At 42.7% G+C, this 14,703-nt stretch overlaps 1 protein-coding gene across 8 annotated transcripts in view; it reads left to right on the top strand.

Moving 5' to 3' along the window:
- RASAL2 (RAS protein activator like 2) overlaps positions 1–14,703 on the top strand; it is a 164,911-nt gene that overhangs the window by 52,480 nt on the left and 97,728 nt on the right. For 6 of the 8 annotated variants that reach the window (XM_054638350.2, XM_077181997.1, XM_077181998.1 and 3 more), the window contains exon 1: positions 5,036–5,606. The exons of the other annotated variants lie outside the window; for them this stretch is intronic. In XM_054638350.2, coding sequence (XP_054494325.2) covers positions 5,051–5,606 — 556 coding nt within the window. In that variant the 5' untranslated portion in view covers positions 5,036–5,050. Of the gene's footprint in view, positions 1–5,035; positions 5,607–14,703 lie in introns of those variants that run through there. 8 annotated transcript variants of the gene reach the window in all.

Here is a 14,703-nt window from a genome sequence, read left to right as displayed (position 1 = left end):
CTGCCCTGAGCTGAGGAAAAGCCATATCCACCTGCAGGAAATGTTTCAGGGGGAAACAGATGCATCTTGGTGATAGGAGATGGGAAGGGGATGTTAGGTCATTAATTACTTAGCCTTGCATAAACAAAACTTAATATTTTGAAAAGTCTCTAATTTAAAGGGAAGGAAAAATCTTTCATCTTCTGTGCTATTTAACTACATGTCAAGTTGGGTCAATTAGGAAACTTCTGTGTTCATTCCTGCTTTATATATTGATTACTGCTCCATGAACTCTTCCAATGCACTGAGCACTGGGCTGGTTTGAAATGGGAGAAGAGCTAAGGAGAGCCAGACTGCTAAATCCATATCCCTGACCCTCTGTATTACTTTTGGTTCCTCTGGGGAGGATACAGGGTGCAATTTCATTTACTTTTCTACAGGTTAAAGCTCATTTGATGGCTGGTTGTTGGGGGCTTAAGCTGGGATCTTTTCACAAATGGTATTTGCTTAGCCTGCTGATTTTTCTCAATTAAAAGAGAGGATTTGGTTGAAAGCAAGTGTGGTGAATAAATGTTCAGGGTTTATCATGGATGTTGGTTGTGTGGCATTTTGGTTTTGTTTTTTTTTCTCTTTTAACTCTCTTCTTTCCCCTTTTCCCCTCCATGGCTTGGTAAAAAATGAGAAGCTGGTAAGTTTGTTTGGTTTAAAACTAATTTAGAAAGGAGCAGTTCGGTCATGGGAGATTGTAGTTCATCCTTTTTTTACAATATAAGCTATGAACTCCAATTTTACACTTTGTAGTGCCTTTACTCAAGCACTAGACAGCTTCCAGAGAGCAAGCAAGCATTAAAGATTAATTTGTAACATCAGAGCCAGGTTCTCCTTCTTCCAGCTGCTTGGCAATGGTGCACTTGGGGTTTTCTGTGGTATTGCTTTTTTACTTTTTTAATTGGCTGGTAGTATTTATTAAACAACATATTCTGAGAAATTGCTGAAGCTCCTTGCAGTAGACCTGGGTAGTTTTTTCTGGAGAGCTGAATGATGGAGAATAGAATTCCCACACAGGAGGCCCTTGGCAAAGATTTATCTTCATATGCTTGGTGCAAATGTAAGGCTGCTTGTGTATATTTTCTGTGAAATGTTATAAAGTTAAGAAAGATTGTTTTCCCAATACAATCTTAAAGCTGAAATACAGTTACATTCCAACGCAGCAAATCTGCATTTTGTGCATAAATTACTTAAATATCTAGGAGTAGTGAAATATAATGCTGTTAAACATGTCAAATGTGATGATTAAGTGACTGGATTGTTAGGAAGAAAATAGTAATTTTCTGAAAAGCTAAATGAATGATTTGGCACAATGAACTGCAAACACTACCAAAAAAAAAAAGAAAACTGAGAAAAATATGCTGGTGGAGGATCACGTTTGTAGGCAGTTGGTATTAGAAACAAGAGTAAAAATATTTCAAATTTTCTCAACTTAATTGACAAACTCATTTCTTCCCCTGACATTATTTTACCTGCTGACAGCTGCGTGGGAGGCTCAGTATGGCTGGGATCTCACATCACTAATGCAGTGGCAGTCTCTGCTGTAAGCTGATTTCTTTGTGATACTGAGGCTGGGAAATGCTTCCAGTCTGCATGGAAGGACTGGGCTGGAGCCTGAGTAACTGGCCTGGAGATCAAGGAGAAAGTTCTGCCTTCTGGATTACTCACTGCATGTTCTGTGGACACCAGAAATGCTGGAGCCACTTGAGACAAATTTTAACTCAGTGCCACTGAATTAGTGTAGACAAAGGGGTTTTTTGAACATCATCATTGCTGCTGCTGCTGTGTGTAAGGGAGGGAGAGATCAGTTTGACTCGAAGCCCAGGCTAAAATTTTTGAGTTAGCTGTTTTAAAGAATTGTCTTATTGGTAGACTAAGCAAACTTGTCTGTCAGTGTTTTTGTGTTAATAAACATGTAAACCTTGTCTGCCTTTTTGAGAAAGACCCTTTTACCCTCTCTAGAGTACACTCTGAAACCTCAGCTAGGCCAAGGATAACGTTCCTTTGATCACAAAATGTGTTCTTCTGAGCAGTGGTAACATGAAATAAAAAGTGAAACCAGAAGGAAAAAAAAGTAAAAAGCCTTCTGAATATTATTCAAACCTAAACTAAACTGTGACTTTGATGTTTTGGGCTTCATGTAGAGTGCTTATTGAAGCCTTTTTCTGTATTGTTAGGTCTGTACAGAGCTGTGGTCCAGCCCCTGGCCACACCAATAAAAATAGTTTTGAGTAGCAGTTAACCCATTACTGGTTTTGCACGTTGCTTTGTGCTGTAACTTGAGACGTGGGTAATCTTTCTGTGAGTTCCCTGGCTGAAATGGGTGGTCTGTGTGAGTCAGTGATCAATGCAATGCCAGCTGTATTGGGAAGGGGATAGAGAGATCTTTCTGTACAGTCAGGTGTCCACAGGATGGTGGTGGAAAAGGAGGGGAGAATCCTGGAGATCATCTCTGTCCTCCTGCAGGGACATGTGCCTTGCCTGAAGTTCTGCAGAGTGCTCTTGTGCTAAATCCCTGCCCTGGTGCTGCTGGGCTCGTGTTATCCAAGCTGAGTCATTCCTCAAGGGTACCAAGTGTTCTGATAGGGCAGGTAAGGGCTCTCCAAGGGCTGTTTCAGGAGCCTGTGTGGGTGCCCAGCCTGGCAGAGATCAGCAGCAGTTACAAAGCACCCTAGAAATCCCCAGCAAGCAACCCCAGGAGGGCTTCAGCTCCTGCACCGCCTGTCTGTGGTTTCTGTCCTCTCCTGCCCTTCTGTGCTCCCAGCCCAGAAGGAGATGTCAATGTGTTAGTGGAAACTTGTGCAAACCCAGCTTGCAGAGATGACCAGAAACCTGCCTCACATTCTCAGCTTTCCCTGCTGATTATGGCTTGTGCCACTGGAGCCAAGCACATCATCATCTGTCAGATTTATTCATGCTCCTGCTGCTCCACAAAGCCTGCTTTACCAGCCTGCCTCATTCTGGCCAAAGCACTGCTGCCACATGAGCAGCAAAAGGCTCAACAAGGAGAAGGGGGGGACCCATTGCTGCGAGGGGTTGGGGACTCAGTAACAGCAGACCCAAAAAAACTCTGGGGTTCTCAGTGCTTCTGGATTTGCCTCAGTCTTGAAAACATGGACACCTGTGGCCTCTGTGCTTGGTGGAAGGGATCAGGGAGGAGAACAGCTACCAGCAATAGATGAAGGTCAAGTCAGGAGTTACTTTGAAGAACCTGTGTGAGTCCATGGGGCCAGATGGGCAGCAACCAAAGGTGATCAGCAACCCTTGGGATGAAGAAGCAGAAGACAAAAGCCAGCTAACTATCTTCTGGTGAAGTCCATGTCTCATTTTCATGGGAGTATCTTTGTGTTCACTGCTTGTGCTTTGATTGCTTTGGATGGAAATTTGTAGCAGAGATGTGGTATAGGTACATTTTGGCATTCCAGACTTACATTCTGAGCAGTGTGATGTTGACAAAGCACAAGAGGCAGCATCATTATTTGATGCAGAAATTGCATTGCAGTGTCTGAGCTGTTTCTGTTTCTGGGGTTATTTGTTGTGACTTCATAAACATGCTCATTTTTAGTTGCTTCTGTGGTTTATAATTGAAAAATCTAACTTGCTACTGAGTAGAGAAATTATTTTTTGATTTGAAGGAGGTTTTAGGGTAACTCCTTCTCTGTTCTAGGGAGCAGTGGTACCCTTTCCCACATATACACATAAGTAAGGAAGTTTTTGCATCTGCAGCTGTTAGAAATGTACTTTGGCTGATGAATGCAGCCTAGCTTAAAGGAAGGATCCCATAATGGGTCAGTTAAGCTTTATTGGTCTGCCAGACCAGGTTATCATTTTATTTAACCAGAGGAGTTGTTTTCATTGTTCCTTTATTGCCAAGGGTGTGTCAGCATTTCCATTATAAACCCCCTATTTTCAGGGATTTGTGTAGACTTGAGATTTAAGTGCTCTGGTCTAAAACTTGGCAAGCGTGCTCTTCGTTCACCAGCGGATATTTTCTTTATGAGATTTTAGAACGGTCAGCTGTTTCTTAAATTGTAGTGCAAGAGGGGTTTTTCCTCTTGGTTAAGCAGATAGGACTATTTTTTCCATCTCATTTATTGCAACTAGATTTATAAAAAATAATCCCCTATTCTGCTGTTTAAAAAGGGAAGAAAGGGGGAGGAGAAAAAGGACTATCTTCCTGCTGCCCTGTTCTGTTTGCCATGTCTCAAACCCTTCCCTTTGGTCTGTGTTTGGTGAAGTCCCACCCACCCTTCTCTCCTCCTCTTTACTTATTTCCCTTCAGTGTATTTACACTCTCACTACATTGAGTTGCAGGGTTTGTTCTCCTTCCTTCATTCCTCCTCTTTGCTTTCCTGTCTCGTGCTTCCAGCACAATTCTGATAAATCTGTCTCGATTCTGATAAATCTGTCTGTATTGCCTTTCTCCAAAAGGCAGCTCTGAGGTACTCTTAAGTGATACAACATACCTGTGGTAAAGAGAAACTTTATACTTAACTATATATATTAATATACTTTGCTACTTAACCAAAGAACGTGTGCATGACTCTCAGTTGAGTACTGCTATTTTTCAACGCTTTTCTGAGACGTCGCTGTGTCTCTAGAGCAAAGTACTTTTGCATTCCTTTTTTTTTTTTAACCAAATCTTTAATGTAGACTGAAAAAAGTGAAGTGTGATTGGTACAGAACAGCACTGTGGGTTTTCATTTCTGGGTTCTTTTAGTCATTTCCTGAGAGCTTGGTGCAGAAATGTGACAGCCCAGGAAGCGATAGCACGCTCAGCAAAGCTTCGTGTGCTGTTAGAAGTTGGTGTGCTACAGGTGAGGGCACGTCCTTCTTGTGGAGATGTAGGAATACCTGGTTCTGGGATTGGTGCTCAAGGTCTTCAGGAAGAGCCTCTGCTGTTCTGCAGTTCACAGCCATGAACAAGTCACTGGGGATGTAAAATGGTGAGTGAGGAACTACAGCTACGTGACTACTAAGCAACGAGGAGTGTAAGTGAAGTGTCAAATCCAAAGGGTGGAAAATGAGCGCTTTCAAAAAGCATCACAGTCTTTCTCCCAGGACCTTCAGAAGATCTTTGTCAGAACAAGAAGCTGGCACAGCTGCCTTGAAGGACTATCACTGGTACCACCGAATGAAAAGCAAGAAGTTGAATAAACAGATGAGTTTTGACTCAGAGAAACCTCTTGGCGCGTACAGGTGGCAAATGCATCCTTGGCCTCCCTGGAGGGCGAGCAGAAGAGCAGATTCCTCCAGTTTGAAAGGGGAATGCAGTGACCCAAGTCTTGGTAAAAGTTCTGCAAGCATGGATGCTGCCAGTGCTGACAATCTCCAGGAGGACCCACCTGAGGCACCCTTCCCAACGAGGAGCAGGCCTCTGCGGGTGCCCTTCAGCCGCTCGCTGTCCGAGCCCCACGGCAGTGGGGCCGCACCGCCGTCCCTGCCAGCTGAGCCCCAGGGCTACTTCATCCAGGGCATCTTCTCCTCCCTCTCAAGTGGCTTGGCAAAGATCATGAGCCGCAAAGGGGAGCCCATAACTGAAGGCAAGACAGAGGACAATGCAATTGTTTTGAGTCCAGGTAATGAGCTCACTTTTGTTTGGTTCTGTTTGTGTAACAGATGAGGGTAGCGAGACACACGAGAGTTGTTTGAACTGTTTTGTAACTTGTCATTATTAATGTGACAGTGATGCTCTGATGTTCTGTCTTAACTTTTTAAAAGCAACTGAAAAAAGGTCCTTTCCTGATAAGGAAGTGGTATGAGATGTTTCAGTGTGTGCTTTAAAACTCAGAGATCCCTTTAAAACAAGCATCACCTGCTGGTAGCAGTAGCATTTCCTTCTCAAGTGTGTGGTATATGCAGTCCTGCAGGCACAGTATCCTCTGTGGTGTTGTGCTGCCCTGATTGAGATATCAAGCTTGCTCCTGTCAATGAAGTACCAGGGAGAGAGAGAAATTAAGCTGTCTTTTAAACAGAGTTCCAGACAGTGGAGTGGATCTAGTTCCTCATACCAGATTCTCCATTTCGTAATCAAGCAGCTGGATTGGTGTCTGCTCTCTGGTAGATGCCAAGGACAGGCGTGTTGTGAGGGTTTAGCCAGCTGGGATTGAGGTCAGCAAGATGCCAGTCTGAGATTTCATTTCAATCTACCCTGCTGATAACACTGTTAAGGCAGGGTGGGGGAAAAAAAGTGGGGGAAAAAGAGGATAAGCTTGCCTTTTTTCTCAGGCTTTTCTGAAACTTTTTAGTGGGCTACCCAGCTTGAACCCAGTAACTGATGATGCCTGGAAAAAAATCCACAAACTTTATTTTGGGTTTTATTACAAATTTCAACTTTCTTGCTTCCCAAAACCTCAGCACCTTTCAGAGTCCTCCAGATTATCATATTAAAAACCTGATAACATCTGGATATGGTTGAGGCTGCTGGACAAGTCATCAATATTCCAAAAAATTCAGTAGTAGTAGTGAAAGAAGAATATCCTATGTCTGCAGGGGTGTTCAGTCTTTCAGTCACAGTGAAATGTCCCTGACAGGTTTGTGTTTGTCATTGGAAGCTGCCACCTTGCTTTAAAACAAAAACAAATGACCAAAACCAAGAAATAACTAAGAAGGACTATATCTGTACAAGCCTATTTATTTACAGTCACTGGTTCATTTCTCCAGGACCTTTTTCAGTAGAAATTTGGGTTGATGATGCTTAATGGATTGTGTGGAACACATGGTGGGGGTAACAGAAAGTAACAGAACTACTTTTCCTCTTTTTCTTTTCTGTTGAAGTCTTCTAATTAAGGAGTTAGTTTGGTTTTTTCTCTGTATTTATTCAGATTAGGAACAAAGGTTTCTACTACAGGCTCTCACTGTTGGTGAGACCTTCTGGGAAGGTATTCTATGTGATATGAGCATTTGGATCAAAATGCCACAGTGTATGCAGGGCTGAGCATCCTTCTTTCCTCTGTTCTGATGCTCTTTGATACCAAATGGTTCTCTCATAATTCACAAGTATTGCAGTTTCTGTGTTGTTGGGATGCTTTGCTTTTTAGTAGTGTGTAAAGTAAACAAAGGAAAAGGACTATTTGTGAGAAGGCACCACTTGGTAAATACTTCATGTCAGTTATGGGACAGTGGCAGATCCTTTTGGTTCTTTTTTGGGTGGGCCAAACCTCTGTCTGAGCCTGCCAAAACTGGTTTTGCAAAGGGAGTCACAATTCAGGAACTGAGAGAAAAACAATGGGTCTCTAGATTAAAAGTCAAACTCTCTCGAGGGAGGAAACTGTAGCTGAGAAGGTGTTTGGGGAAATAAGTTTGATGAAGTCACCCATAACATCACTTGCAACAGCCAGGTCCTGCTTGGGCCCCCTCACAGGAAAACAGAGCTTTTGGTGGGATGGACAAACACCTCCATGGGGTTTCTTTTTACCCTTTGCCATCACAAACATTCTATCTCTGATCCTTCAGGTGGATGACAGCTTGTGTTTAACAGAGCTAGCTCACCCTGTAAGAGGTGCAGCTGTGTGGGATATACAGTCAGAGGACAACTAATTGCTCTCCACTGGTTTTATTTTTCCTTAAAGTGCTGCCTGTGCCATCATTAGCTGGAGCTGCTGGGCAGAGGCTCCTGCCCTGTGCAAGGCTGCAGGCTGAGTCCTGCTAAAACAGTGGGAAAACTTGTGAGCTCCTGAGGTTTATAGCTGAGGTCTGTGGGAGGTGACTTGAGGACAAAAGGGGTGAGAAATGTCCATCTGTTATGTTCTTCAACCACAATCTAGATGCTCAGAAGGGATCAAATCTCGTGTTCTTCCAAAAACCACACTAGTTTAATTCACTGAGGGTCACTGAATTGTCCACTGACTGTTTTGGTGCTTGGGTGGCAGAGGGTGTCTTTCCATGCCTATAGTCCTGTTTACTGTTCAAGGAAAAATCCAAGTAAAGGGATGTTTTCCTCAAGAAGCAGAACTTGGTAATCCTCATGCAGCTGAGATCTGTGGTAAACCTAACCACAGGATGGTGTGAGACATGGGGTTTCTCCAAAGTATGCAAACAGCTTTACACAGAAAAGCTTGATCAAAAGTGCCCCAGGAAATGTCTGTTTGGACAGAAATTCTTGTCACAATGACTGAAACCCAAGAGACCTTTTCTGTGTTGTGAAATACACAGTGGGAGAGGCACACTTTGGACTTGGACCAGGAGAACCCAGGGGTGCACATTCCATCCCTCTTCTGTCCACAAAGCCAAGTCCTCTACTTCCACCACCTCACTCAATTAAAAGTATTTCCACTTTCCTCTGAAATACTTGGAGATTATCAACTTTTTTAAAAGTTTGTCTTCCTTGCCTGGCTCCTTGTGTTTTGCTTCATCTCTGTGCCAGAATGGCAGAATGGTTCCCTTCTTCAGGAAATGCATAACTCCCAAAAGAGGAGCAGTTGTTTTTATGGCAGCTTGAAGAGGGAAGTGGGATTTAAAAAGAAAAGAAAAAACAAGATCTGGGTAAATATTTTCCAGTTGGTCTCACAGTCTAGGAGGCATGTTCAGACACTGTTTCATCAGTTCTTGGCTGTGCAAATCCCTCCTGGATGGACTCACTCATCCTCTTAGGCGATGAAAGGATGCTGAGCCCCAGGAGAGCTGCATCCTTTGGCTCTGCCCAGAGCCTGGGCTGGCTGCAGAGCCTCCCCCAAGTGCATGGCACTGCAGGGTGGCTGTGGGGAGGAGGGCACAGATGGAGGCAGCACTCAGCAGGAACAGCAGAGCTCCTTCCTGGTGTGCTGCGTGGGCCTTCCCAGGAGCAGCCTGGGCTGGCTTTGGCTGGGAATGAAGTGATTTTGGTGCATATCTGCTGATTTCTAACCACTCCTAGAGCCAGCCATTTGGAACCAGCATTTCCCCTGGCATGTGCAAAGCCTGAAGGTAAAAGGCCTTATACTCACTATTATTATTATTATTACTATTTATAGTAATATTACTATATCTATAAAATATATATTACTATTTATTTATTACTACTATTTATTTACTATTATTATTTAACACTTTTATTGTATTGTAATTAGGAAATAGTTGGCTTCTGATGGTAATAGCACGAATTATAACATCTCACCCTTCTCATGAGACTGAAAATAGAATAAAATATTTTAAAATCCCTCTCAGTTGCCCCATCTCTGGGTCAGGAAAATACTTAATCCAGCAATTTAGTACTTAAGAAACCTAATATCATATTAATTTCTAGTAAATATGTTAGCTTGAGGAAGGAGAAGTGTGGTTCTGATAAACTTGTTGATTGAGAACATACCATGATATGGGTGGAAAGAAGAAGATAAGGAAGGAGCTATGCAGACAAAGCCTTGGATCCAGGCTTGTGGGTGAGCAGCTGCACCTGTTCTTATTATTTCTGAGTAATACCAGTGACCCTTTCACACTCTTGAGAATGGGTTTGGGAGAGAGTTCTCAGATAACATTTATTTCACTGTTGCTTATCTGGATCTCAGGGTGGTGTGTGTTTAATTGTAGACTGATGACAAAATAATCCTCCAGTAGAATGCCTTACCTATATCTTCCCTGGGTATCTCTGGTTTGGGTTGAGAGGATGAGGGTAAACACTGGGTTCTTTTACTTAGTGTGTGTTTGGTTTTCACAATCACTCTCTTGTTAATGTTTTTATAAAGACAGTTCTGCAGAATTCCTTCCTTCTCTTTTGTCACCTGGATAAAGATATGTTTCTTTGGTCTTTTAATTTTGATTTCAAGCTTTCATTCATTTTCTAGAGGATTTTTTGTGCCTTGAGTGAGAGAATATCTTATATCCTTGCTTTTCCAGAAGTGCTTGGGTTTTTTTATAATTCACTAAAGTAATTTGAACTCTGCCCTCTTTAAGATCTTTACACTGTAGGTTTATTAAATTACATTTCATACATATTTCCATATAAACTTATCTAGAGATTTATATTTTCCCATTTATAACTCAAAACCAAGGCAGTTCCCTGTTTAGTTTCTTTCAGCAATTCCCAAAATACAAAGCTGTTTCTTCCTGAGTAGGAATTCAGTATTTATTACTCATTGGAGCAGCTTTTCTGTATTCATGTTTTTAAAACCACTTGCTCATTTTAGAAGCCCTTCTACTGACTCATGTTCCTCCACTCCCAAACCTCTCTTGCTCTTAAGTAGTTTATTTTTGGTGGGGTTTTTATTAGGGAAGTTTTACACAATTGAGCTTATTTAAGTGTTCCTTTAAGTGCTGTGCAAATGCCTTGTGCTGTGAAACCTGATGTTTTTGTGGAAAGGTGTAGTCTTAATGTTCAAACTCCTGCACTTTTAATTATCAGAGCAGATTCAAGATAGCTGCTTGTACAAAATCCCTCGTTGTATTAAACTGTAGTTTTGTGTAGTTATAAATATTAAAATAATTGTGTAGTTATAAATACAAAAATAACACATTGCTGCCTGGTTTCTCTCTCTTTTTTAAACTGTAGTGTGGTCTCATGGTAGTAAATGTTATGTTAACATGGTATCTTTGAAATTACAGGGATCTGGGGATGCACAGGAAACATTTCTGGCATTTGACAGCTTTAAGTATCACTTAAACATCCCTCCCCACTACTTCCTTCTGCCTGGTTCATCCCAACCATTGTAATGTTTAATGTGGGCTATAGGCTAATGCTAACAGCTGAATATTTATGAACACAACACAAGATAATTACTGTAATATCTGAAGCCAATAAAATTATGCTGATCTGATTTAAATTCCACTTAACGGACAATGTCTCTGTGCAAGCAGTTGCAGTAATTTCAGCATTGACCTGTGATTTTCATGTATTTAATCCCCACACCACTTTGTCAGAATCCAAAAATTCACATTCAGTGGGATGAATGAGGATATTTCTGTTTGTGAGAGCTCTTTTCTGACTCATGAAATCATGGCAAGTGACTGGCAGGGTGTTATGTTCCTTTTTGCCATTTCTGTGGCCTGTATCTGTGGGACTGTTGGGACGTTGTACTTTGTGCTGCTTGTGCAGAGCAGTCTGACAGCTGGTGCATGCAGGAATATTATCTGTGATTGCCTTGATCATGAGAAATTATTGCATGGGAATTATCTGAGGAGAGGGTAATCATGTCCTGGAGACGTCTTGTCTCCTGTGTTTTCTTAGCAGGGAGAGAGGGCTTTGAAGAGATGCAGCTTTCTCAGAGGCAGCCAAAGAGTGGAAGTGTGGAGATTAGGAGAAAGGACTCCCGGTGAAGTAAAGCTCTGGGGTTTTGGTGGGAGAAGCTTTTCCTTTGATAACAGGCCAGACAGGGTCAAAAAGAGGTGGCTGGAGGAGGGAAAACAGTCATTGCTTTCCAAAGGAGAAGCTGTGTCTGGAGCAGGCGGGTTTGGAGTCTCTGACAAAGCTCTGTGTTCCAGCTGTGGGGTCTCCAGAAAGAGAAACTTGGGCTCTGAGACGCAACAGGGAAGGATGTCCTGGAGGGCAGCGGGAGATGCTCACATCCCAGGGCTTTCTGAGGGATGTCAGCACCTGCCCCACAGCCCAGGAGGGGCCCAGACTGGTCCTTGCCAATCCCCTTGAGGGGTCAGCAAGCCCAGGCTTGGGAAGTGTGAAAGAAACTGTGTTAGACTCTTCTCAAAATTATGTGTTCTTCTTCAAGACAGCCCTAAATCGCAGCTGCCAGAGGGTACAGAAAAGGGAAGTGTAGCCAGTGGTTCAGTTCCAGCTAAGCTTATTTGACACTGGAAATGGGAGCCTTAACTCTTCCTGACACACACCCATTTGGGGCCTGCAGTGAGAGGGTGACTTCTCCAGGCAAAGCTCCCTGGTTTGCGTTTGCACAGCCGCTGCCCGCGACGGAGCTTGGCGCGAGATGAGAATTGCCTGCGTGCTCACAGAGCGAACGCTTCCGAGGCACATTGACCCTTTTTTCCTTAAAATAACAAACCCAGAGCAAAGTATTTGGGGTTTAGGCCTTTGGTTTTTTTCCAAATAACGAATGGTGCAGATTTGCAATGCTAACAGTATGTGATTTAGGACTCAAAGTGATGGCATTTTAGATGTAAACATGTGCAAGATTATCTCTGTGCACTTATTTATCCCATTACTTTGCTATAGTTACTTGATTGCCTGCTTTAACTAATTAACTTGTATTATCATTTAGCCTTATGCTTTCTGTGGTGATACTTTCTCTGTGGTAGTTACTCAAGAGACTCTTTAGACTCTTCTGAAATAAATACTTCATAATCCTGTAAAACATCACTTGTTTAAAGGAAGCTGTTTATGTAAACAATAGGCTAATGCATGAAACTCTTGACATGTTAGCATCGAAACCAACTGTCTCTCCTTTCCTCTTTCTCTGAGGAAAGCTGAAGCTTGACATCTGCTCTTCTGTGGGCGAGAGAGCTTTTTACAACTTATGGGGCCGCTTGTTCAAATGAAGTTAAAAAATATTTCCTACAGAGAAGGTGATAGAAAAAAAATTACCAAAATAGCTTCTTAAAGAAGCTCATGTTTTGGAGAGTCAGCATTCCCTGTCTTTGTGCCATGTGGGGAATAAGCTGGTCATTTTAATCTGTGCATTTGGTATAGAAGATCTCTCTCAAAACATGGGAATTTAGTAAGGACATGTAGTGATAGGATACGAGGTAAAGGTTTTAAACTGAAAGAGGGTGGGTTTAGTTTCCACATTCAGAAGAGATTCTTCTCTGTGAGGGTGATGAGGCTCTGGCACAGGGTGCCCAGAGAAGCTGTGGCTGCCCCATCCCTGGGAGCATCCATGGCCAGATCAGGGCTTGGAGCAACCTGGTCTAGTCAAAGGTGTCCCCGCCCATGACAGGGGGTGGAACAAAATTATCTTTAAGGTCCCTGTCAATCCAAACCATTCTGGGGTTCTGTGGTTCTATGAAAAACCACTTGTCTGGAAACTGCTGCAGAGAGGAGCCAGATGAGTGACAGTGATGTGTGAGAACAGGAGTGAGCAAAGCCACTGCTGCAGTCAAATGCATTTATTTGTGTCAGCTGTCACCACACACTGCTGTTGATGCTGTCTATAGGTTTGAGACTTAAGGGATCAGAATTATATGTTTTTTGAGGTTTGAATTCTAGTTCCTGAGATTTGTTAATCATGCAATGATCTCTGATTCTTTTAGCCCTTCCTTGCCAAAGACAAATCCCTCTTTCTAAAAGGTGCAAGAAAGTACTCTGTCAAGTCCAATGGCAAGTTGTAAGCAGACATTTTATGTCTGACTTCAGCTGCTTTTGCATGTTTTACATATATAAATAAAACTTTAAAAACTATAAAACTTTCTTTCCTGGGAGCTTTCCTTACTGCTCCCAAATAAAATCTTCTGAGACTATCAGATATTTCTGTGATGATAATATGGTCAGAGTTTTAGCTTCACCTCACTCATCCTAAGATGAGTTGCTGTCGATTTTCTTCTACTTACACTTATGAACTTACAACCCATTTTCATAGAAAAAACAGTAGCCCTTTTGATGTAGATACTCTTAAAAGCAATTTTCCTCTAACAGTCATTTAGTGACACAGATGCTTTGGCAGGCAGGTTTGGCAGGTTTTGACACAGTACTACAAAAAAATCTGCCAACCTCTTGCAGTGTGTCTCCATCTACCTTCTCTCTCCTATTAGTTCTGGCTGCACTTGTACACAAGAAGAGGCTTTGTTGGCAGCACAGATCCAGGCAGTGGCCCTGAGAGAACTGCCTGTGAAGGGAAGAAGGTGAACACACAGATCCAAACAGCTCCCAGTTGCCTTCAGTTATCTCCACTCACGCAGGGCTTTTTTTAACATTTCTGATGGGCTATTTTGGCTGTGTCCTGTATAAATAGCCTCTCTCAGTAACCACTTCCTCTGCCAGCTTTGTGAAGCAGTGGATCCTTGCATGCCTGATGTACTGTGGTGCTGCTTGTGCAGGCTGGGCTGGCTGAGCGCGTGGTGCTCAGCAAGGGGGGGATTCTGGCTGCACTGTGGTTTATTTGTAGGTTTCCTGTCAGCCCTCCTGTAGCTGATAAAATGTGTGGTTCAAGCCACTGATGTCTTGTATGATAGCCTGTTCCTTTATTGACATAGTACTTAAATGATACTGAGACTTACTCTTACAGAAATTGGGATAAAGTTTTGAAAAGGAGGGGGGAAAGAAGGGATAAGTGTTCCATCTTTTGTGGCAGAGACAAATTGTCTTGATGTTGGTTTTCATTATTTCCAACTGTGACTCCCATCCCACTTGCATATGCAACTGTCATGTGGTAATTTGGCTCTTCTTTATGGTAAAACAGTGTTAGGGCTGATCTGTGTTGGTAAAAGCCTTTCAGTCCAGAAGAGCTGGTTGAAAGCACGGGGCATCTAGGAGAGTGTTGAGTACCCTGGCAGGTGAGACCCTTGTGCCTTTGTGGGGTTGGGCATCAAGAGGTTTGTATATCTTTTATATGTCTTTTTTCTATCTTTTATTGTTACTACATAATCTCAAGAAAACGTCCGGGGCAGTCACCCTGGTACTTCAGCACAATCAGTCTATGTTGTTAATACTAAGGAAAAAGCAAACCAACACATGTCAGGAAAAGGTGGTGCAAAATTTTCTGCATCTTGGCAGTGCAGAGACAAATCCTGAAAAATCCAAAATCAGGCTGGTGCCCTCCTACACGCAAGTGCTGCTGAGCACAGGCCAGGGCTGGGGAGCTGGGG

This window comes from Agelaius phoeniceus, chromosome 8 (assembly GCF_051311805.1).
Source record: "Agelaius phoeniceus isolate bAgePho1 chromosome 8, bAgePho1.hap1, whole genome shotgun sequence".
Lineage (NCBI taxonomy): Eukaryota > Metazoa > Chordata > Aves > Passeriformes > Icteridae > Agelaius > Agelaius phoeniceus.
This window is presented reverse-complemented; position numbering and strand designations above follow the sequence as displayed.